The following is a 20,752-nucleotide window of genomic DNA, read 5'->3' on the forward strand; positions in this document are numbered from 1 at the left end:
TCCGTTCCATAACGAAACCCTACTAGGTCTACGTAACTCCAAGTTTTACAACCCTTGGCAAGCCTCAACTTTTCAAGTAGCAAAACGGTTACCGGCAATGGCGAACACAAAGGCGCAATCGGAGCAATGAAAGTTTGAGTCATCGATAAATTCCAGCACTAGGTAACAGGATATTGGTTGCGGGTTGAAGCAGTTGGCCGTGGGTGGGACTGGGTTTGTTCGTTGGCATCAGCCACCCGGTACCAGACTACCAGTCCTATAGTCACCCTGGTGCCCAAACCCCAAACCCACAGAGAGAGTCAGAGTCGAGGCAAGGCTGCTAGATAACGTGATTTACAGATCCGTGTAAATTACTGTGCTCCACGAGCGACGTTAAAAAAAAAAACAAACGGAAATCGACAACAACAAAGTGTTACAGTCACGCAGCACTATGGCCGTTGGAGAGCCTGACAAATTGGAGCATCTATTTGCCCTTATGTCCAGACTTCAAAGTTCAAGCTGACAACGAGGATCCTGCGTTCGACTGAAGTTGCTCGAGTGTCAATGAGGAAAATAGCAAAGCTTAATCCTATCTGTACGTCACTCTCTAAAAGAATATAAACCCTTGATACATAACTGACCATAGTCTAATGGCACAATTAAACTGTCACTCACCAGTGATGGAAGCTGTTGGCGAAATGGCGGAAGGGTTGGCGCGCGGTGGTGGTGAAAATGCTCCAGCAAGATAGCCACCGCGATCAGCAAGGGCCTGCTTGGCCTTTTCGACACTTTGCTTCAGCTGCTGAAACGTGCTGCCGCACGCCAGACCCCGGTAAGGCCAATTTTCCTGCTTGACACCAGTCCCGGAGACGGCCACGGCCGCGGCCGCAGCCCCGGCTCCGGCACCGGCTCCACCCGGTCCTTTTAGATCGAGCGCACCTGCGTACGAACAGCTAGCGCTGTCGTACATCACCAAAATGCCCCTGAAAAAAGAAATATAAAAAAAAATTAAAATTAACATGAATTTCGAAATATATTCGTTTTAGATGAAAAACATAAAAAAAAAACCGTTCCTTAAATCCACCAATAAAAAATTCGTACACGTCTCACATTTATTCTAACGTAACCACCGACAACACGCTAAACTTTTCTAACCTCCAAAATAAGCTATAATAAAAATTTCGCAAAATGCATTGATCTAACCAGACCTCATCTATCAGACCGTCTATCCGTCACCATCGCAATTACACAAGACCTACACATCCATCCTGATGAATACTCTCAGGATTAATTAATGTGATCCTGCGTGATCGCGTGTCTCAACCGAGACTCAATGTACGTAGAATCAAGTACGAAGGGTAGCAGCGTGCGATAACATACAAGGTAATACGTGAAAGCCGAAGGTTAAGGTAACATTGAAGGTTAAGGGTGACCAGCTAAGTCCAAAAGGAACCGATATATATAAAATTTAAGAAAAATCGTATATATACACATATATAAATAAAATCATGCAGGTATCATGAGCCATGTATTTAATCATTAACGGATACCTGATCTATCGGAGGCTGGACCCGTGGAGAAGAAGGTACTCTAGGCAGGTTGTCTCGCGCAACTGCGGCCGCCACGGGCAGCAAATTGCCTGCTTCCGGGCCTCATTACATCACTCTGTTACTCTGTTAACGCTCGCCGGAAACCCCTCGGTCTACCTCGTCTAAGCTCGGTTCTGTGTGCGCTGCCACACGCACTGTTTAAATACACGCGTAGTCGCAATAAGCGTGCAATCACATACAAAGTGACGGTAGTGAAGAGAAAGAGAGAGAGACTCGTTAAACGTAATGGAGTAAGAGTGCGACAGAAAAGAATGAGACAAACTGAAGTACGAAATGTTACCCGGTACTAGAGTTTGTTGATAATTAACTAACTAAAACTAGACAACGGCAGGTTAAGTTAGCTTCGGGTAAAATCTCGAGGAAATTAGCACGACGCTATTCACCTAACCCTCTGGCCGAATAAATATGTATGAAACTGTGCACGCGCCTATATCCTCCCTCTCCCCCTTACTCGCTCTTTCTCCGGTAACGGTATTTAACCCTTTCGTTTGCTCTTAATGTTTTTTGTATGCATGAGAAACAAGCGTGCCAACCCCTTTGCTCTGTGGTAATTTCTAACTCCACTGGACTTATGCGAGTTGGCTATATTTTCTTCTGCTGGTTGTAAAATTCTTCTTTTTTTTTTTTTGTAATTTTATGAACACCCTGTTCCAAAGTACTCTCTCGGTAAGGACTCGTACTTGCAGAATGTTATTTGTGTAATCCGTATAATTTTGTTGGTTACTTCTTTGATTTTATGAATACTGACTACAGCCCTGAAAGGCTATTCATTATTGGGTGTCGGAGTGTAGTTTAATTTGGACGTGCGTGAGTAACGTTTGTTGAACTGTTCCTGTGGATGACGTTCATCCGCAAGGAATCGATACCTACGAAGCCACGGCAACGCCTTCGACGTGGTTGAATGTGAACGATGCCTTAAAAAAGGAAAAGAAAAGAAAAAAAATGAATATCAATAAAACTCAACAACACGGCGTCATAGTAAATGATAAAAGTTCTGGAGGACTGACTTGTTCTCGAGAAGAGAAAAGAAAAATTGAAGATATTCGTTCCTTTTGAATCATATAAGAAAAAGTGTGGAGCCTGCGTAGGCATAGATAGATTTCCGTCAGAGGAAGGAAGTCGAGGAGAACACTCGGTAAAAAGAGGGAAATGGCGGACGGAAATAGAGCGTGAAAGGTTTTGATTAAGATGGAGGCGCATTAATGGTCTTGATTTGTTATTTGATAATGACGGTACCTACCAACCCACAATGCAACGAGGCGATTACGTCCGCTGGCCGTCGCACGAGTACGTTCATAAAATCTTTTCTTACTTCCTTAATGTATGCTTTAAAGAAGACATATTTTTCATGACTTCCAATTGTTCTTGCCTTTGGCGACTTCTCCTCTCGAATAGGAACATTGACTTTGAAGCATGTACAGGATACGTATACTGACAGAAGGAAATATTATTATACAACAATAGGACATGGAAAGATTTGAACAATGAGAAAAACTCATGCAATTCTTTAGAACCAAAATGAGACACTTTGAAGGTATTAAAAATATGTACCGGCTTGAAGATACAATTGTGCTCTTGTGGACTGATAAGAATACAAAGGATTGATAAAAGAACTAAAATCGACTTAATTAAATCACAACTATTGCTAAAGGATGGAGAATAAAAGCGTACAGCTATGTTCAGTAATGAATAAACGGTCAGTGATGAATTGTGATGATTAAATAATTAAATTAACAACAGAATATAAGACTAGGATTCATTCAATGAATAAATTTATAACCACAGAGCACTTAATTGTTATCAGGATTAATTACATCCATATAAAAGAGTAACGTACATGGTCTACGTGTAACTTCAAAGAATAAACCTCATCGTGACAGCTCTTGCGTGCAGATTAAACACCGTAACACCACTCCAACGTGAATCGGGAGAACCAAATTAAAAAAAAAAAAGCACAACTTCAGTATAATTGCTCAAACTAATGCCAGGTCCAAACGACGAGTGCAAGATCAGCTCGAGAAGAAGACTCACCGTCAGTGCGGGCTCCCGCGCTGCTGCAGCCTCCTGTCCAGATCCCCGTTCCGTCTTGTCCGTTCTCCAGGAAGTAATGGATATACAAAACGTAAAAGAAGAATAATGAAATAAGGAGAGACAAATAAAAAAAGCAAGCTTGTATACACGTGTGTAGGATAGATATAAGAAGGTGGTAAAAACGAAATGAGCACCCGGGAGAAGATGACGCGAGCAGTCGACAAGTAGTACGCAATAGAGAAAGAGAGAGTGTTGGCTAGGGTGAGGGTAAATAATAAATAATAGTAGCTACCGATCCACTCCACGGTAACGTCACGTCCGCGCAAGTTAAGGAAACGTGAGGAGACGCGACGGCAGGACTATGGAGGCGGATGAAGGACTCGGTCGAGGTAGAATGCCCGGAATGCCTGAGGACGATGCCGCTCCGTGTAAACGGGGTGAGATGGTGTTAGCGCGTGGACCCGCGGACCCGGCCACGGCGACGGACGCACATTTGGCAGCGTTATCAGTCGCGGTCCGACGATTGGCTGTATCGGAGCCTGCGCCGGGCCCGTTGCGCCCAGCCTGTTTTCACCCCCTACTTCGTTCTCGGTTCAGGCTCGACGCAGGACTCCTTAGAGGCGGGATCATCCGTAGGGAGGATCTCCGTTTACCCATCCAAATGCCACAGCCACCTTCCTATATCTATATACACACACGGTCTACCAACCTCCACATGTCTGTCGACTTTCTCTGCTATGTAGTCGCCAACGTGTGGTTTCTCTATGTACGTCATCTCCGTCGTTGCTCTCCTCGTCCCTCTTCTTTCTTCACTGTTACTCTTTCGTGTACTCTCTGCACGTATTTACCTACATCGTCTTGGATAACCTTTCTCCTCGTTATATCTACCAATCCTTCCGTCGACCTCTAGACGGATCTCTCCAGCATCCCCTTGTTCTACGGCTCGACGGGTATCCAGGAGTTTACGCCTCTCCACTCCACTCCACTGCACGCCACTCCTTGCTATCCCAAGTATGACTACTCTGATCCTTGAGAACTCTCCCGTATTATGCTCATTATATACGACCACCCTATCTTTACCTATCTGTTTTTATGTATAGGGTGGCTGCATTTTTCTGACGTATTCTTACCTGTATTCGTCTCAACGATACTCTTTCGGTCTTCAAAATTGTATACCTTAAATTTAACGTTATATGCAATTAATAAATTATATATATTTCACAAGACGTCGTGACGGATTTCTTGAGCTTTTTCGGTTTACCTTGTAAATTAATGCCAAAAGGTTGGTCAGTGTGTGCAGTCTGCACGACACGAACCCGGAATAAAGAAAAGCCGAATCACTGTTTTTTAAATGATCGGTAATGCTTCTGCAAACACCCTGTATATGCTCGGTTAATGTTAATGGTAGGGGTTGGCTCAGTCGCCTAGGGTGGGTGCCCCTTTTCCGTGAGTTAGAACTTCCTGAGGCTTTCCTCGCATCCTATCGCCCTTTCCAGCTACCGTCGTAGTTGGCTACAGCAGTAAGCCCAAATATCAAAAATCTTCTACATAACTGTATCTTTTAAATCAACATATTCCACATACCTGCATAGATACAGACAAAGTAGATCACGTTCCAGACATCACGCAGTTGTCAAGGCGCTTGAATTTTGTTATTCCTTAACTTTCTTTGTCCTTAGCAAAGAAACTGCAATACGTTTCGTCTTTTTCGTTGAGTCTTAAAACTTACATGAAGATGCTGCCCATCGGTCTGTCTGTGACAAGCATTTTAACCTCAAAACTTTACCGAACGCTAAACGTCCTATATTTCACTGCACGCAGGAATAAGGCTGGAGGTAGGAATTTACTAAAAATTCGAGTAAACGTGATATCATCAAATACGTAGAAGAAAAATCGCGCCTATGGGAACAAATATAATCACTGGTTGTCACGATACAACGCATTCAACAGGTTAGTACAACATTACAAGAGTTTATTCACGTGACTAGTACCTTCACATCGCCATCCTCGATTTAATACTGCGCCATAGGCACCACGTCAATTTATCGGCACAAACTTGCACTACTGGACATTGCATATTACTACCTGAGCTACATACAGTATATTCTTCTTTATCCATTGAAATTAGTTTTATATTTTCATTGAGGTCAAGTACTAGAACAAACAGTATATTGATACGTAATATAACATGGAACATCATAGTCCGCATGACTTTATGTTTAATGTAAATTAACTACATTAGATAAAATCATAACTTCGTGTCACTCTATCATAGAAAACATGGTTAAACGTGACTGCCAATGCTGTCATCACGTTTCCCTAATTACTGGACATATTTATAGACACTCTACACACTCCAAGTTATCTAAAAATATGTTACATTTATTTGCCATGGACGTTCCCGAGTGTTCTAGAAGCGATCAAACTTTTCACATTGTGAAAATATTTTAATGAAAGTAGTGAATATGTAAAAAAAAAAGAAAAATCATTGAAAGTTGATAATTCCCAGTGCAAGTCCTCTACCAGTATTATGTGGATGATGTTACTGATTTAGGTAACCAGTAGCATTATAGATATGATCATTATAGGTTATGTCTAGAAGTAGATTAAAAAAGTACAGAAGGGGTCATCCAATCAGGTAGCATAAATACAGCACGTTCCAGCTGCGTAGTGTCTGAACAGGCGGAGGGAATTATCGACATCGCGTGATTTAATTTGTTACAATTAGGGCAAAGGCGGCGTAGGCGCCCGAAGCGGCAGGGCTGTAGTACGAGTCTATACCGCGCCCTGCTATTAATATCAGTTAACGAGCCGATATGATCGCCCGCTTGGCTCGTCTATAGAACCGACAGGCAGCCGCTCCGTTGTCAGGAACCTCCACACAGCGACCAACCCCATCGACCACCATCATCATCCCCGTCAGTGGCTGAGTCATCGACGTGAGCGTGGAACAAGTATTTTCGCACGCCCTCGAATCTTGCCGCTCGGGGAACACCGGTTCCTCGTAGACGACGTTGGATATCACTGTGACACCGTGGACAGCTGGTAAAATTGTGCACGAGCCTTGACCGTGTCTGGGAAGTGGTAATATATAGTCATTTTTAGATTTGTAGATATACATCTAGCGATACGGCCTATCCGCTATCTGCTTGGGAACGAGGAGCGTGCTAGATTTTCATAAGGATTCATATATGCACGGTTTGGTAGATTATACTTGCATACTTGGGAAGGTGGTGCCGCTGCCCGGTATTCGGTTGGAGTCGAGTTCCTCGAGTACGCTGTATACTGACTCGGTGGTTCACGAGCCTACAGCACGCGAACCTGATTGACTTGTAGATGAGGCGACAGTCGATACATGCGGAGCAGCCCAACGAACGAGCAACCCCTATGGACACCCTGGGCTTCGGCGGACTTCGTTGGCTAAGCGTCTCTCTAGCCGCTGCTACCGACCGTTATCTAGTTAATTAATCTTCGCCGGCGGCGGCTGCCGAGTGGCAAGTAGCAGCCCGGGAGAACTCCTACCCTCTCGGTTACTGTAACGAGGGGCGGACCAAATGTTGATAGTCCACAATCCCCTTGGTCCCACCAGTCCTCTCGACTGGTTCTATTCTCTTCCTCATTCTCTCTCTCTTACTTTCCGTTTAGAGACCAAAAATTTAATTACCGCATATCGATACTCCTGGGTAAGGGCTTGTATTTCTGTCAATGCCTTACACTTCATTGAACTTGTTTCCAGTTGTGATCTTCGTCTTCAGATTTTTGGTCGAATAATATATCACATTAGACTTATTGTTCTAAATATTGAAGTTTTTTTTATTATAGTTACAGATTATCAAGAAAGAAAAACGGATAGTTAAATTCAGGTCTTGCAGGCTAAGAGACCAATCTTACCAGCTTACAGCTTTTAAGGGTAATTCTCCAAAGGTAATTCGAAGAATTTTAAATAATACAAGCATGATATCCTTCGGATAAGAAAGTAGCCTTCAACTAGGTCCACCTAGTGCACCAGAAGCGAATTTCAACTACAGCAGTAGAATTTATCATACGAAAGAAATATCGATCCGTAACTGTCGAGCCGACCAGACACAAGGACAATTTGCCGACGGAGCTCCAGGGCGCTCGGGGCGTTTAGTCACGAGGTCTGAAGGCGTCGCGACGCCGCCGCACGGCGCCCCCTAATGCGGGGGAAAGCGCCGGTATTGATTGGGGGTCGCGGGGAAGTCGGGCGCCATCACGCGGGCCACCGCGACTGGGGCGGCCGCCTACCGTATTCCGAAAAGATGGTCATGATGGCTGGCATGGATGACCACGAGCGGAAAGTAGTCGTCGAGTTCTGTCACCTCCTCGAGAAAAGTAAGCAACTGTTTAACGGACTCCGTGACTTACCCCAGTACGGGCACAAGCAGTGGCAAGCCTACTTCGGGCGCACCTTTGACATCTACACGAAGCTATGGAAGTTCCAGCAGCAGCACAGGTAAGTCACTCCATTTCTTTAGTTTCCCCTAGAGGGAGCGAACGCGTTACATCTTATTAAACGTGCTCACGTGATATCGTACGAGCTATCAGATTTACACTATGGGATTCTTATTGCCTTCCTGATTTTAGGATGATACTGGATACGAAGTATGGTCTGAAGAGGTGGCAGATCGGAGAGATAGCCAGCAAGATTGGTCAGCTTTACTACCATTATTACCTGCGTACAAGCGAGACAAGCTACTTGCACGAGGCGTACTCCTTCTACGCTGCTATCCGTGGTCGTGCATATTACAGTCGAGCTGCCAAAGAAGACCGTAGTGATCTGATGGTGAAGAAGCTGCGTTACTACGCGCGCTTCATCGTCGTGTGTCTTCTGCTAAATAAGATGAAGCTGGTACGAGAGCTGGTGCAAGAGTTGGACGCACAGATAGCCGATTATACGAGTACCTACGAGCCGGAGGATCAGGTCGAGTGGAACTTGGTGCTCGACGAGATCAAGGCATTCGTCAAGGCGGAGGCGTCCGTTGGCGTCCTGCATGCGGACTCTAATCCAGTTGTGTTGACCCATAGACTCGGCCCCTTGACTTCCCCACCTGTCGAGCGTTCGCCACCCATGTGCCTATCTCTTCAAGAGATCCTGATCGTCGGTAACTGTACTGATCAGGTAAAGTTCAGTGAGTTATCGATGGATATGTTTAGGATGCTTCAAACGCTTGAGAGGGAGCCTAGGGACGATCCGACGCACCTCCACGATGCATCGCCTGCAGGCAGGCTACCCTTCAGGCCTGGGCCCTACCCCTCGGAGAACGGGGCGCCACGTCGTGATAATCCCCACAAGTACCTACTCTACAAGCCGACCTACAGTCAGGTCCAGGTGTTCCTCGCAAGTGGTTTTAAGGAACTTCCAGCTAACGGCGCGCTTCTACTCTATCTATCTGCTGATGGTTGCTTCTCTACCGTTAAGCATCCTGAAGAAAGTAAGTCTACGCGTTATTCCATTTTCACTGCAATCCCTAAACCCATCATCCCGTAGCTTAAAGTCCTCGTGAGATTGTATGAGCCAAGCTTGCCGGATGAACCAAAGTTAGTCCCGAATCAAGCAACGGTTCGGAGAAGAAGTCTATGTGAGAGGAAGAAAATTGCTTGTGTCTCTTAGAGCGATGACGCAATTCCTCGAAATAACTTGGCCAAGTCTAATCCTGACCCCGTTCTTTTTTTTTCAGTGGGGTACGACCTGGGCGGCGTCTCGACAAGCAGCAAAAGGGACCCAGAGCACGGGAAGAGGCCAACAGGAGGGAAGGAGCCTCACTGCCTCTATCCAGGCGACTTGTATCCCTTCACTAGGAAGCCTCTCTTCGTAGTTGTCGACTCGGACAACAGTTTCGTGTTCCAGCAGATACCCCGATACTTCGGTCAGCCGCTTATGGTCCTGATGTCGCCTCAGGACACGCCGCCAACCCTCAGAGATCTTCGTCACGGGGGCAGCTTGTTCACCCTATTCCTTCACGCGCCTCTCGCCGCCTTTTGCCTTATATGCAGCGTCAGGAGTCTCACCGTACACCACTGGGAGCGTTGCCAGAGTTACATCGAACGATTCCTCATCGAGGCCAGTCGGCTCGTTATGCGATCTAGATGCGGTAAGGACGACGCCGAGTACTTCCTTCCGCCTTTCTCCAAGGATCACCAGCTTGACGCTCGTTAAAGGATTCTTGGCGTTGGGCTTAATGACGCTTGAGTAGACGCTCTATAGAAGACCAGTAATAGCTAGTAGTCCCTCTTGAGTGGCTCCTGGCATTCGTCCTCGAATAATAGACCAGAAGATCGATGACACTGAGCATTCTGCGAACAAAGAACCAATATGTATATTCTCAGGGACAGACAGCTCCCACAATGCGTGCAGGAAGTCAGATGTGAATTAACAGAAAAATTCTTCTATTCTGAATATTTATGTCATGCCATCAAACGTAATGAGAGAAAGAGACTTTTTTCTTTGCCGGGATTTGTCTTCGTTTAAAACTAATGACACTTGGCTAACAAGGGCGTCTGGTGGATAACATGAATATCAAAAGCACTTTTGATTGACACTATTGCATCGACTATCGATACGAGTAATAATGCCGTTGTTTTATTTAGACCGTGTACCGTTTGTTCTTGAGCAGAATGTTTGTGTAAATGATAAATATTAATGTTACAGAGACCAGCGTGCTACAGTTCTTCGGTGATGATTTCCTGAGGCTACTGTTGGTACGATATGTGTTCTGCGATGTGGTTCTACATCTGCATCGTTCATTCCGGGGACGGCAACAACGGCCACGGTGTCATCCGCCACTTCCGGAAGCGGAAGTGCTCGAGCACCCGACTCTTCACCACCTCGTTCTCGATTTAGCCGCGTGCATCGATGCTCGCGATCACTTTCCTGACAGCAACGAGCTCGCCTGACCCAGGCATCTTCCCTGCCCAGCCACTGACACAACCCCACTGTTATCCCCTTACCACCACGATTATGATTATTGCAATTACAATTACAATTACAATAAAATCGTTACATTGAGACCTCATTAAACCGCGTCTCGCAGTTATATCTCGTCTGTCTCTACACTCCCAGAAATTTTCAATATCTCGCTCCACATCCCCTAAGAAAATCCCCTACGGTCATTCAGCTATACCGCCTGGCTGTCATAGCGAACGTTGAATTCAAGTTTATTTATCAGAAAAAGAAGCGAATTCCTGTCTAACAAAATACATGGAATCTGAAATCTTCTAGTCGGGGAAAAGCTATCCTTTAACCAAATAAACCCATTTATCAAATAGGGTCGGTGGTAATAAACCATAGTCTAACGTTATGCCAAAGTCACGACCCCCGTGGACTCCTGCCAGACTTAATCGATTCAACGTTCTCCATTAAATCGTTCATCCGTTAGCTGACGTGCCAATCCCAGTGGCACCGCCTCAATGTCATACGAGCTCGAAACAAATCTCCACAGGGATCCTCATACACTCAAAGTGTCCAGAATATCCAAGCGCAGCATCCACACAGAGATCTAACGTGTTTTTCGACGCTCCCATTCTCGCGTCAGCCAGCGTCGCCCACGCACGAGCGTCAGAGAGGCGTCTTGCACATTCGACGTAGATGCGTTATTTATAAACAAAAGTAGAACGCTCGCTAGCTCTTTGCCATAAGCCAAAACAATAATTCTTAACAAATTCATCTTAATTCTAAATCGTACCTCTGAATCCACAACTTGGATCAGATCTTAAAGCCCTTGGATACACCAAGAGGCATACCCTACTAGCGACCGCCGGTTACGTAAGTCTCCACCGCAAGGAGAACAGTTCGCAGGTGAGCGTCCGGTCGACACTCTAAGACGCTGAATCCCTAACGGAATAGAAAAGGCTATAAATAATATAGGTAAGAGAGATGCCCGCGCCTCGTGGACGCTCGTGAGGACACAGAGCATTGCGCGCCGCGACGCCGGCAGGGTGCTCAACGCTCTGGAGGCCAAGATACGTTAAGGTAACGATAGACGTGATGGAGGCGGCGGAGGTGTCTTTTATGAGGGTCGTCTGAGAGGCCTCAGGACACCTCTGGTGGGGATGGAGCGTGAGCGTGATCGCGATCACGAACGTGACCGCGAGCGTGGTCGCACCTCCCGTGCGTCCTCTACCTCAAGCCTCGGACGTGAGGTCCGTTGTGGTTGTCAGTACTACCGGAGTGACTCGCTTCTACCAGAGCGGAGGGCACTCGTGGGACGACCGTCTTCGAGGACCGCGATGCAGACTCCACCGCCTGTCCAGGCGGGACGCTGGTGAGTAATCTCATCCAGAGATCCAGCCAACCCTGTATACATGTACATGCTTCTTCAGACACTTGGCTACATAAATATTTCCCTCCGCAGAGTTCACTTAACACAAGCAACCTGGTTAACGCATACTCACCAACCCCATGTTCTCATCTGGTCCATTACATATACATACTTCTCATGTCTTCCCCTCAAGTCCGAGATACCGCGCATCGTTTCGCAAACTTCTCTCTTACGTAGCTTCGGTATACGTTTACGTCCGTTAGATCGCGTAGCTATTTAAGGTTCGCCCGGCTGGCTATAGATAGAATCCTCGGTCAGCTCGCAGTTCCTCGTCCGGTCGCGCAGCTTCTACATCTTCTTCTTGGTATTCCTCTCTATATAATTCTACGTCGATCGGCTGGCCGACTATCATGATAATCCGTCTACACCGAGGGTTCTGTCTAAGGGTGGTATAGCGCCGGGAATAGTGTCCATCATTCCTGTAGAAGAGTATCTATAGCTGGTACCTGAAAGAGAGGATGCTGTGTAACCACCTGCTGATGTCTTAACTCGAACGTACCGCTTTAAGTAATCTTTGTGTTTGGTGTACTCACTCTGGTGATATAGATGTACGATCAATGACCAAGGAGCTGATGTTTTCCGTTAATGAGACTTCCTGTTGATTCGATGATCCATACCAGGATCGGCGACGAGTGATTCAGATCAGCATTATCATCAGTATCCTATGAACATGGCTTCTCCTCTTAGCGAGCACGAGTATGAACCCATCGCGAGCCCTTCGCCGACGGTGACGACGACCGTCGCAGCTCCAGTGGTACGAATAACCGACACAGACGTGGTGCGTGTCGCGGACAGCGACGAAAGCATCGACGCACGAGATTTACGCTTTCCGCCTAAGCTCGCCCTCGACGGAGACGTCGTCCTGCCGCTAGATGGGCAAATCGAGGATAACGCGATGGAGGGTCGAGAGTTGGGTGAGACTGTCGACACCTCCGAGGACCAGGAAACTGCACAGCAGCTTCAGGATCGCCTGGAGGAACGATTCCTGAACGCGGCTACCCCATGCACCGAGTCCAGAACCGACGGCGAGGTCAATACCAGTCAGGTAATACTATTTACAAGCTAGCTAATCACTTGGCTCAGTATGACGATGACATTTAGCCGCTTCCGTACTTTGGGCCATCTGTCCTAAATTCTACTCTGGGTCACGGATGCCTCCAGCGTCAGTGCCGCTGACGTCAAGCTTCGAGAAAGAAGTCTACTGGCACGTAGTCTATTTATAGAAAAGTACGTACCAAGGTGTAGAGACATACGTGCTTAGTATTAGAGCGTAGAGTTGAAATTTTGTTGCGGTAGAGCAGCGAAGGGTATTGTCCACTTGGCGCTTGGCAAACGCAACCAGGCGCCTGGTCGTTTTACCTTTGACTTCCTCTATTTTCTTTGTTCCTTTGTTCATGGTATATTTAGCCGGGATAGTAGGTTTAGGTTCGCTGGCCCGAAAACGGGCCAGAAAATACCCACGTTCGGACCTACCGAACCGTGTATTTCATTGCATTGAACGTGCATCTGCATACGTGTATGCATGTGGAGAGATGGAGATAACAGCGGAATCGTGTCCGCAAATGCAAACGCAAACGAGGACGCCCCTTTAAACTTTCGCGGTGGCATTCATATAGGGATTACGTACGCGCAATCGGGATAGCGCGCCAAAAGAGCGAATGGAAAGGGTTGAGTAGTGTACGCGGTCGATAAACGAGAACGCTTGGATTTTTTTAGGTAGACTCTTCGGCGCTGGAGGAGCTACCGCTCCAGAGAGGAGCCCGGGGTTTGCCGCAGCGTCTACGAACGCAGGCCGGGAAGCTGCGCTCCCGTCTCAAGGGAATACACAGACCCCGCTTTGCGCTTCCCGAACGACAGAGAACGGAGAAGACGATAAAAACGGAGAAGACGATAAAAACGGAGAAGACGAAAACGACCAAGATGGAAAAGCCGAAGGTAGAGAAAAGATCGAAGATGGAGAGGTTCCGTTCCTCACTGCCGGACAGGCCAAGATTTTCACTTCCTGATCGACCCAAGTTCAATCTTCCGGATCGTCCAAAGTTCAATTTACCGGAACGCCCCAAGTTTCATATGCCTGAGAGGCCACGGTTTAATATTAAGAAGCCTAATATTCAACTTCCTGGCCTGAATCGCGCGTCCAGGTCACTTCGCGAACGACAACCTTCTGCCGAGTCGACTTCCGCTACCAAGAGGAATATATTCGACTTTTCTACCTATCCACGTATATTTGATAAGAAATCAAAGAGTCGTGGGGAGTACGCCACATCCTCGCCTAAGGATTCCCGTGCACAGTCGACGGAGAGTTCCACGTTTCCTCGTGCCAAGAAGGTCTCTATGAGTGCCAAATGGGCTCAGCGGATAGCAGATCTTAAGTTTGCTGATGATGAACCGGAAGCTGCTGCTCAGAGGTCTAAGCCTTGGAGGCACCCTTCCTTGGAGGAGCCTAGGCTTGCTTTAGGAAGGGACGAATCTTCTGTGGAGGAGCCTGAGAGACTTCCTTGGGAAGAGTCTGGGGAACATTCTGCAGGACGCCTTGAAGATGAAGATATCAGATACGAGGAGGATTCGGCAGAGGCAAGACATCCGAACTTACCTGGAATCGAGGAAGGTTACACAGTGCGTGCATCTGGTTTACGTGATCGTCCAATAGCGGATGAAGATTCTTTTGAGAGACCACCAGGTAATATCGATCCGAGGCTGTATGGAGATCAAGGTGTGAGACTTGCCTATGAAGATGAGCATGAGGATAACTTAGATATGCATGAAGAACTTAGTATTGAGGAGCATCATCCACGTGTTGAATCATTTGACAAACATGATTCTGTAGATGGTATGCATAAGAAACCTTATGGTGAAGTATTTCAACCTATAGATCCCAGGTCGTATGATCAACGTGTGCCCAGTGAGGAAGAGGAGGAACCGGTACCCGAGGAGTCCATTCATTCTGATAAGGAACAGCAGTCCAGTGGAAGTTCCTGTGACCGCAGACGTCGTGGAGTGATTGAAGAAATTGATTCTGATGAATTCTTCCTAAGGGAAAAGGGCATCAGTCAGGATGACATGAATGTCGGAAAGTATCTAGCTAGTGAAATCCGCGATGCCTTCAGGATACCAAGAGGCAACGCTCTGGCCGATGAGGATATGGATATAAATCCACCAACGCGTCCAACCCGTACACGTTCACTACGGAAACGCAAAGATGACTCCATAGAATCCTATAACACGGTACCACCAGCTAGACCTAAGAGAGATCGTCGCCGTAGCGAAGAATCCGATTATAGTGGATTCTTCCCTGAAAAGGGTGGTAGTATTTCCGGGTCTCGACACAGAATAATATATCAAACCGAGGCGATGCCCCGGTCGGTCGAGCCCCTAGACGACATTGTGGTAGTCAAACCAGCTAGAAGGAAATCAAGAACCTCGATGCGCAGCCAATCACAGCTACCATCAGAATCTTTGGCAACGCCAGATGTAACACCTCAGCCACCAACACCTCCTGTTGCACCACGCCGTAGGAAAAGAGGTCGTCGGGAGATAGAACCTGAACAGAAGGAGAAACAGGATGTAGCGTTATGCAATGGACACGAGGATTGGGCTGAAGGACCGAGTTATCCTGTGGAAGGTGTAGATTATCCAGCTGAGGTAAAGTATTTACCTAATTCCTGAAGACCTTTTTAATTCCATTTCTGAGCAAAGAATTCTTGCAGAACCTGGTGATGCGTTTGGACCAGGCATACATGGAACCGGTGGTTGCTCCAGCTCCACCAGTCGCACCCAAGAGAGTGTCCAGATCCAGAGCTACTTCTGTAGCCGATGACGACCGCACGTCTAGGGGTGCAGAATCGTTACCAGAGATTGGATACTTGGAGGATGACATCCCTCAGGATACAAACGCTCGGGATCTTCCTGGATACGCTTCTGTTGAGAAGAAAGAAAAACCACCAAGACCACCACCGCCCAGGAGACGACGTGATAAATTTGCTACATCTCCAAGACCATCAGTACAATCCGCTCCTGCACGTCCTCAACGGGCATACAGTACCTTGGGTCCAGCTAGATCGCGCTCCTTGTCGGATACTCAATCGCAAAACCAATTAGATGTTACACCCTACACCGAATTAGATTCCGATGAAGATCACAAGGATCTCAGAAGTGGTGAGGTCCTTAGTAAAATTCAAGGTCGTCCTTTACCAGCACCTCCACGACCACCAAGAGCACGTAAGGAACACGGAAGCCTGGAGCAAACTACTACAATTTCTAACGGTGTCGGAGAGGTTTTTGCCAGTACACAGACAGATCCTCTTCCAGATGATCTTGTCATCGAAGAGGAAATTACGCAAGCCAAAATGATAATGGCGCCATCGAGATCCGGTTCACAGATTTTGGTCTCAACGGAACGTATACCAAGTCCTATTCAATCTACTACTACACCAGTGGTTCCACCACTTCCTCAAAATCTACGTGCAGAAATGAGTAGTCCTTCACCTTCATTGCCAATTCCTAGTGTTGATCCTGAAGAACGTTCTGAATCTCCAAAACCGGATGAAAGATCAAGAATTGCTCCATCTCCGACATTTACACCTGAACAAATTATCCGTTCGGTATTGTCGTCTGATGAACCTTTAAGGATCGGTAGTCTAGAAGTGGGAGATCTTAGAGTAGATCGATTGAGTGTCTCACAATTAGAGGCGCACAAAATTTCAGCATCTGAAATAGACGCCATTGTTGTTTCTGCATCAGAAATGTCTAATGCAGCAACAGCTGCAGAAAGCGGTATTCATCCCTCACTTCTAAGGGAACTCATAGCTATAAGAAGTCACTTAGAAACTGTAGCTATCTCACAAGCGCAAGAAAGAGACACTTTTACAGAGAGTGTAATACTTCAAAGAATTGAAGAAAGTGTAAAACCACCAGAAACTACTAATACAGATACAACTGTTGTCGAAAAATCTATAGTACCTGCATCATTAGTCGAAGGGACCGAAGAAGAAAAGTTGAAGGAAGAAACTGCAACGGAACCCAAAGTTGAAGGAACTAAGAAAGATGTGTCCGATGGAGCTATAGAAGTGCCAAGTGCACAAACAGAAGTCACTCCTGTTCCAGAACCAAAACCGGAAACGGAATCTAAACAAGAAGAAGTGGCAGAAAATACATCATTGTCTACTGCAACAGTACATGAAAAAGCAGAAATTCAATCTAAGCAAGTAATTCTTTCAAGTCAAACATTAGAAAATATATCATTAGAAACCTCACTAGAGCCAGAAAGTCAAACTTATGAGAAAAGAGACTTCGACTCAAAGGAACCCGTTCCAAGATCAAGATCAAGATCCCAATCAAGATCAAGGTCACCCTCTCCCGGAAGGGGGCCTCGTGCTGTTCGTCAAACTGCATCGCCAGTGAGATCACTTCCGCCGGTAATTTCAGTAACACCTGACACACCAGACAATACGCCAAGTCAGATAATTCACACAGAAGTCCAAGCACAACGTGCGATCATCTCATACTCTCATGATCCGGATGAGGAGTCCCAGACAGAGCGTTCCCAATCTCCGCTCAGATCGCTTCCACCTGGTACACAGTTCGTGGCTTTCCCAACCTCACAAATTCCAGCTAATTTCTTCTCATTGGCTTCGCCAAGTAGTTTTCACATTGAAACAGAGCCCACAATAGTGGATACGACCCATCAGCTTCTTCGGGCACTACGAGTCGCTGGTTCCAGGGCAATGAGGCACTTCGTGAGCTACATCGTATCTCGTATTGGTGGCGAAGAAACTGGCGAGAAGACGAGAGAAGTCGAGCTGGCACTTTGCGCCCTTCTACTTCTCATAGCCGGCTTATTAATTGTATGCTTTGGCAGTCCTCGTACTATAACACATCATCATCATTGGGATTACTTCAATCCTCCCCAATAACAAGTCAATACGGTACCATTACGAAGGTACCAGTCTGTATTCTATATACAGCTTCGTATTTATTTAATTTGTATCCCTGTCAGAGATTCGATGTAATATTATTTTATATAATGGTAATAGATTTCTACGATCGTTGTTGAGAATGCTTTCATTATTAATTAATATTATTGTTGAGAATCACATTTTAATAAACCTATCTATTATTTACACAGACAGGTCAAATACATGACAGACTTGTAAACCCTGAGTATTATTTTTTATTATTAACTTTTTGTGTATATTTCTCTCTCTTCCTTTCTTAAATTCTTATGTCTATTCACGAGGCAACGCGTATCCCTGGAAAATATATACTACTTAACTTCTTATTTCAAGAAGGATGAGAAAAGTAATCGCGCATTCTGAAGACCGACAATAGTATTTAACGGAGGCTTAAAATTTTAATCGTTAATCAATCATAGAATCTAAAATATAAGGGATACAAAATAAACTGATTTATTTAAAGTGTAAGAACCATTCACTGAAAAAGATCCTCTTCGTAAACCTTCAGATCCCGCCTATCTTTGTGTGCGCTCTTTTGAGAATAACTAGCTGCGATAGACGACCACACGGAACTTGACGTAGCATCGTTTATAGGATCTATTATAGGTTGTCGTCTTGCTAGAGACACTTTAAGCTGAATGGAAGATACCATACTGCCATCCATCTCGCTGATCGCCCTTTCCGCTGCCTCAGCTTTGTCAAAGGTGATAAAGCCTCGACTGAAATAAAAATTCGATATTTTGCAACTCTTAAAAAGGCACATAACAAAAATAATTGCTTTCTTAGGATTAAAATATTTCTCAAAGAAAATGATAATTAACATTAACTCACTTTTTCTCTACTTCCATAGATATATTAACTATCGAGCCAAACGTGTGAAAATGTTTCTTCAAGAAATCTTCTGATATTTTATATCCGCAAACAAATATTGTATTTCCCACTCGTGGTTTAATCTCTTGTTTTGTAGGCGTCTGTTTATCTGTTACGGTGCGATCTTCCTGTTCACGGGCACTGACGAAGCTATCATAGAGATCCTTTACTCTAGGTCTTGCTGCATCAGCCTCATCCTCTTCAGGCTGTGTCGCAGAAAAAGGTTGATACGAACATACAGTCTTTTCAGTACTGTTGAGTTTTCTCTCAAGACCTCGTGGTCTTTTAAATGACTGTTCAGGACGTTTTGGAGTCTTTGGTGCAGTAATAACGCCAGATTTGATTAATTTCTTTGCAACCTCTCGAGCATCCCTTGCTTCGGTAGGCCGCTTTGGTACTTGAGGTATTCTCTCTGGTTCTGGTTTTGGTGTCTTCAAGTCTTGCAGTGCTTTTTTCTTACATACAATAAAAGTATATTTATTACTTTAAAAACTTCACTTAAATACAAATTAAAATATATATAAAATATAGAACTTATACAACTATAAATAAAAAGGTATAAAAAAATGCTTTGATTATAAACTTTCTACTAAAATCATTAGCATCCCGTTAAGAAGTTCACATTCATTACAAATATTGTAAAATAAAAATCTGCATCCTAACCTAATATTAGTTCAGATATATCATAATAACAGATTTATAAGTGAAGTACCTTTCTCTTCAGTTTATTATATTTTGCTTGTAGCATCAACTCCTCTTCTGTCAGGTTTGACGGGAAATGTAAATACACCATATTTTGCATATAATAAATATTACAAAAATTATCTGCAACCTAATGCAACCTGATGTTAAACAACTGTTGTTCTTGAATCTCGAACACATGAGGAATTACAATATTCAATGTCAGAACGATATTTCGAGACATCATTAATACGATTCATACAGTAACATATTTCCTTTCCTTATAGCTGACTCCTCCAATGAGGTGTGCCAGTAACAAGTCATACAAGATCAAACAAGATCCCGCACAGCAGAGATGAGTGGGGAGATGCACAACGCTCCGGCAGAGATGCGTGGGGAGATGCCCAACGCTCCGGTTTTAGGCGATACCAAAAGCATGGCGCTAAATCGTAGCGGCGAGTCTGGAAGTAGGATTTAGTGATCATCGCCTCCGTCGATAATGCGGATCACGAACGTGTAGCTTGGCAAGCAGTGGCTCTTCGCTACTTACCGCTGGTTCCCGAAACGACACTTACAACGAGGCAGCTCAAAGAATATAGCCTAAATATTTATTTTCCTTACAATCCTAAGTTCGAGCGTAAAGTGTAAGCTCGGTTGTCATATGACAAAAGTCAGCAACTCATGCCTGCCTGCACTGAAGTGTATGATGCCACCAGTATACGGAATAGATATTTTACGGATATTGCGCAATAGAACTATTGTTACAACCTATCAGAAACTATAAAACCCCTCCGGAACTATTTAAAAAGCCTATTGTTGAATCTTTTTAAGAGATTTTAAAAAAGTGCGATGCTAGAGTGACACCCGTGTAGCACCTCAATTTGTGGAAAATTCGTGTTTTGACGATTTTACGTAGCAGAACTATTGTTAAAACCTATCGGAAATTATAGAACTCCTCGAAACTTTTGAAAAAGCCTACTGTTGTATCATTTTTAAGAGATTTTAAAAAAGTGCGGTGCTAGAGCTGATACCCGTGAAGCACCTCAATTTTTGGAAAATTCGTATTTTAATGATCTTACGTGGGTTCTACTGGCTCATTTTAATTCAGTATCGAAAAACTAACGTCAGATTCCTGATCAGCGCGCCAAAGTACGTAGGATAAGGTGCGCCTCAAGTCCCCGAGCACCTTCAAACTGTTAGGTTAGGTTATAAATCAACTTAGGTTAGAATGCCTTAGGTTAGAAATTGAGAAGGTTGAGGCTAAAACGAAAAAGTGCGGTGCTGAACCTGG

The 20,752-nt window shown here is 45.1% G+C and overlaps 4 protein-coding genes across 10 annotated transcripts in view; 2 read left to right on the forward strand and 2 right to left on the reverse strand.

Annotated features, from left to right (window-relative positions):
• Nucleotides 1-5,537, reverse strand: part of LOC107263410 (transcriptional regulator ERG homolog) — a 31,749-nt gene extending 26,212 nt beyond the window's left edge. For 3 of the 6 annotated variants that reach the window (XM_025080777.1, XM_025080776.1, XM_025080775.1), the window contains exons 1-2: nucleotides 1,530-1,658; nucleotides 655-962 (exon numbers count right to left, since the gene is read on the reverse strand). In XM_025080777.1, coding sequence (XP_024936545.1) covers nucleotides 655-949 — 295 coding nt within the window. In that variant the 5' untranslated portion in view covers nucleotides 950-962; nucleotides 1,530-1,658. Of the gene's footprint in view, nucleotides 1-654; nucleotides 963-1,529; nucleotides 2,466-3,620; nucleotides 4,649-4,750; nucleotides 4,797-4,881; nucleotides 5,133-5,204 lie in introns of those variants that run through there. The other 3 variants (XM_015730593.2, XM_025080774.1, XM_015730595.2) reach the window with 3 other exon arrangements.
• A 2,066-nt stretch (nucleotides 5,538-7,603) lies between these two features.
• On the forward strand, nucleotides 7,604-10,675 carry LOC107263520 (protein SCAI). The gene is made up of 4 exons (XM_015730828.2): nucleotides 7,604-8,094; nucleotides 8,226-9,073; nucleotides 9,320-9,733; nucleotides 10,291-10,675. The coding sequence occupies exons 1-4, from the start codon at nucleotides 7,799-7,801 to the stop codon at nucleotides 10,533-10,535; spliced, it is 1,803 nt and encodes a 600-aa protein (XP_015586314.1). The 5' UTR covers nucleotides 7,604-7,798; the 3' UTR covers nucleotides 10,536-10,675.
• An 861-nt stretch (nucleotides 10,676-11,536) lies between these two features.
• Nucleotides 11,537-18,119, forward strand: LOC107263518. Of its 2 annotated transcripts, none has more exons than XM_015730825.2 (4): nucleotides 11,537-11,902; nucleotides 12,647-13,004; nucleotides 13,676-15,601; nucleotides 15,667-18,119. In XM_015730825.2, the coding sequence occupies exons 1-4, from the start codon at nucleotides 11,691-11,693 to the stop codon at nucleotides 17,869-17,871; spliced, it is 4,701 nt and encodes a 1,566-aa protein (XP_015586311.1). In that variant the 5' UTR covers nucleotides 11,537-11,690; the 3' UTR covers nucleotides 17,872-18,119. The 2 variants fall into 2 exon arrangements, with proteins under 2 accessions (XP_015586311.1, XP_015586312.1); XM_015730826.2 differs by having other exon boundaries at nucleotides 11,764-11,902; nucleotides 12,506-13,004.
• A 42-nt stretch (nucleotides 18,120-18,161) lies between these two features.
• Nucleotides 18,162-20,274, reverse strand: LOC107263521 (negative elongation factor E). Its single transcript, XM_015730829.2, has 3 exons — nucleotides 19,493-20,274; nucleotides 18,742-19,235; nucleotides 18,162-18,629 (listed from the first exon to the last, which is right to left on the reverse strand). The coding sequence occupies exons 1-3, from the start codon at nucleotides 19,580-19,582 to the stop codon at nucleotides 18,386-18,388; spliced, it is 828 nt and encodes a 275-aa protein (XP_015586315.1). The 5' UTR covers nucleotides 19,583-20,274; the 3' UTR covers nucleotides 18,162-18,385.
• Between the last annotated feature and the right edge of the window lie 478 nt (nucleotides 20,275-20,752).

The sequence above is a fragment of the Cephus cinctus genome, unplaced genomic scaffold, assembly GCF_000341935.2.
Source record: "Cephus cinctus unplaced genomic scaffold, Ccin1 Ccin1_scaffold0153, whole genome shotgun sequence".
In the NCBI taxonomy this organism is placed as follows: Eukaryota; Metazoa; Arthropoda; class Insecta; order Hymenoptera; family Cephidae; genus Cephus; species Cephus cinctus.

Coding starts and splice junctions, on each gene's coding strand:
- LOC107263518 (XM_015730825.2), top strand. CDS start 11,691: ATGGAGCGTGAGCGTGATCGCGATCACGAACGTGACCGCGAGCGTGGT. Junction 11,903..12,646: donor CCTGTCCAGGCGGGACGCTG/GTGAGTAATCTC, acceptor TTCTCCTCTTAG/CGAGCACGAGTATGAACCCA. Junction 15,602..15,666: donor GTGTAGATTATCCAGCTGAG/GTAAAGTATTTA, acceptor GAATTCTTGCAG/AACCTGGTGATGCGTTTGGA.
- LOC107263521 (XM_015730829.2), bottom strand. CDS start 19,582: ATGCAAAATATGGTGTATTTACATTTCCCGTCAAACCTGACAGAAGAG. Junction 19,236..19,492: donor ATAATAAACTGAAGAGAAAG/GTACTTCACTTA, acceptor ATTGTATGTAAG/AAAAAAGCACTGCAAGACTT. Junction 18,630..18,741: donor TCTATGGAAGTAGAGAAAAA/GTGAGTTAATGT, acceptor TTTTTATTTCAG/TCGAGGCTTTATCACCTTTG.
- LOC107263520 (XM_015730828.2), top strand. CDS start 7,799: ATGCGGGGGAAAGCGCCGGTATTGATTGGGGGTCGCGGGGAAGTCGGG. Junction 8,095..8,225: donor AAGTTCCAGCAGCAGCACAG/GTAAGTCACTCC, acceptor TCCTGATTTTAG/GATGATACTGGATACGAAGT. Junction 9,734..10,290: donor CGTTATGCGATCTAGATGCG/GTAAGGACGACG, acceptor TTAATGTTACAG/AGACCAGCGTGCTACAGTTC.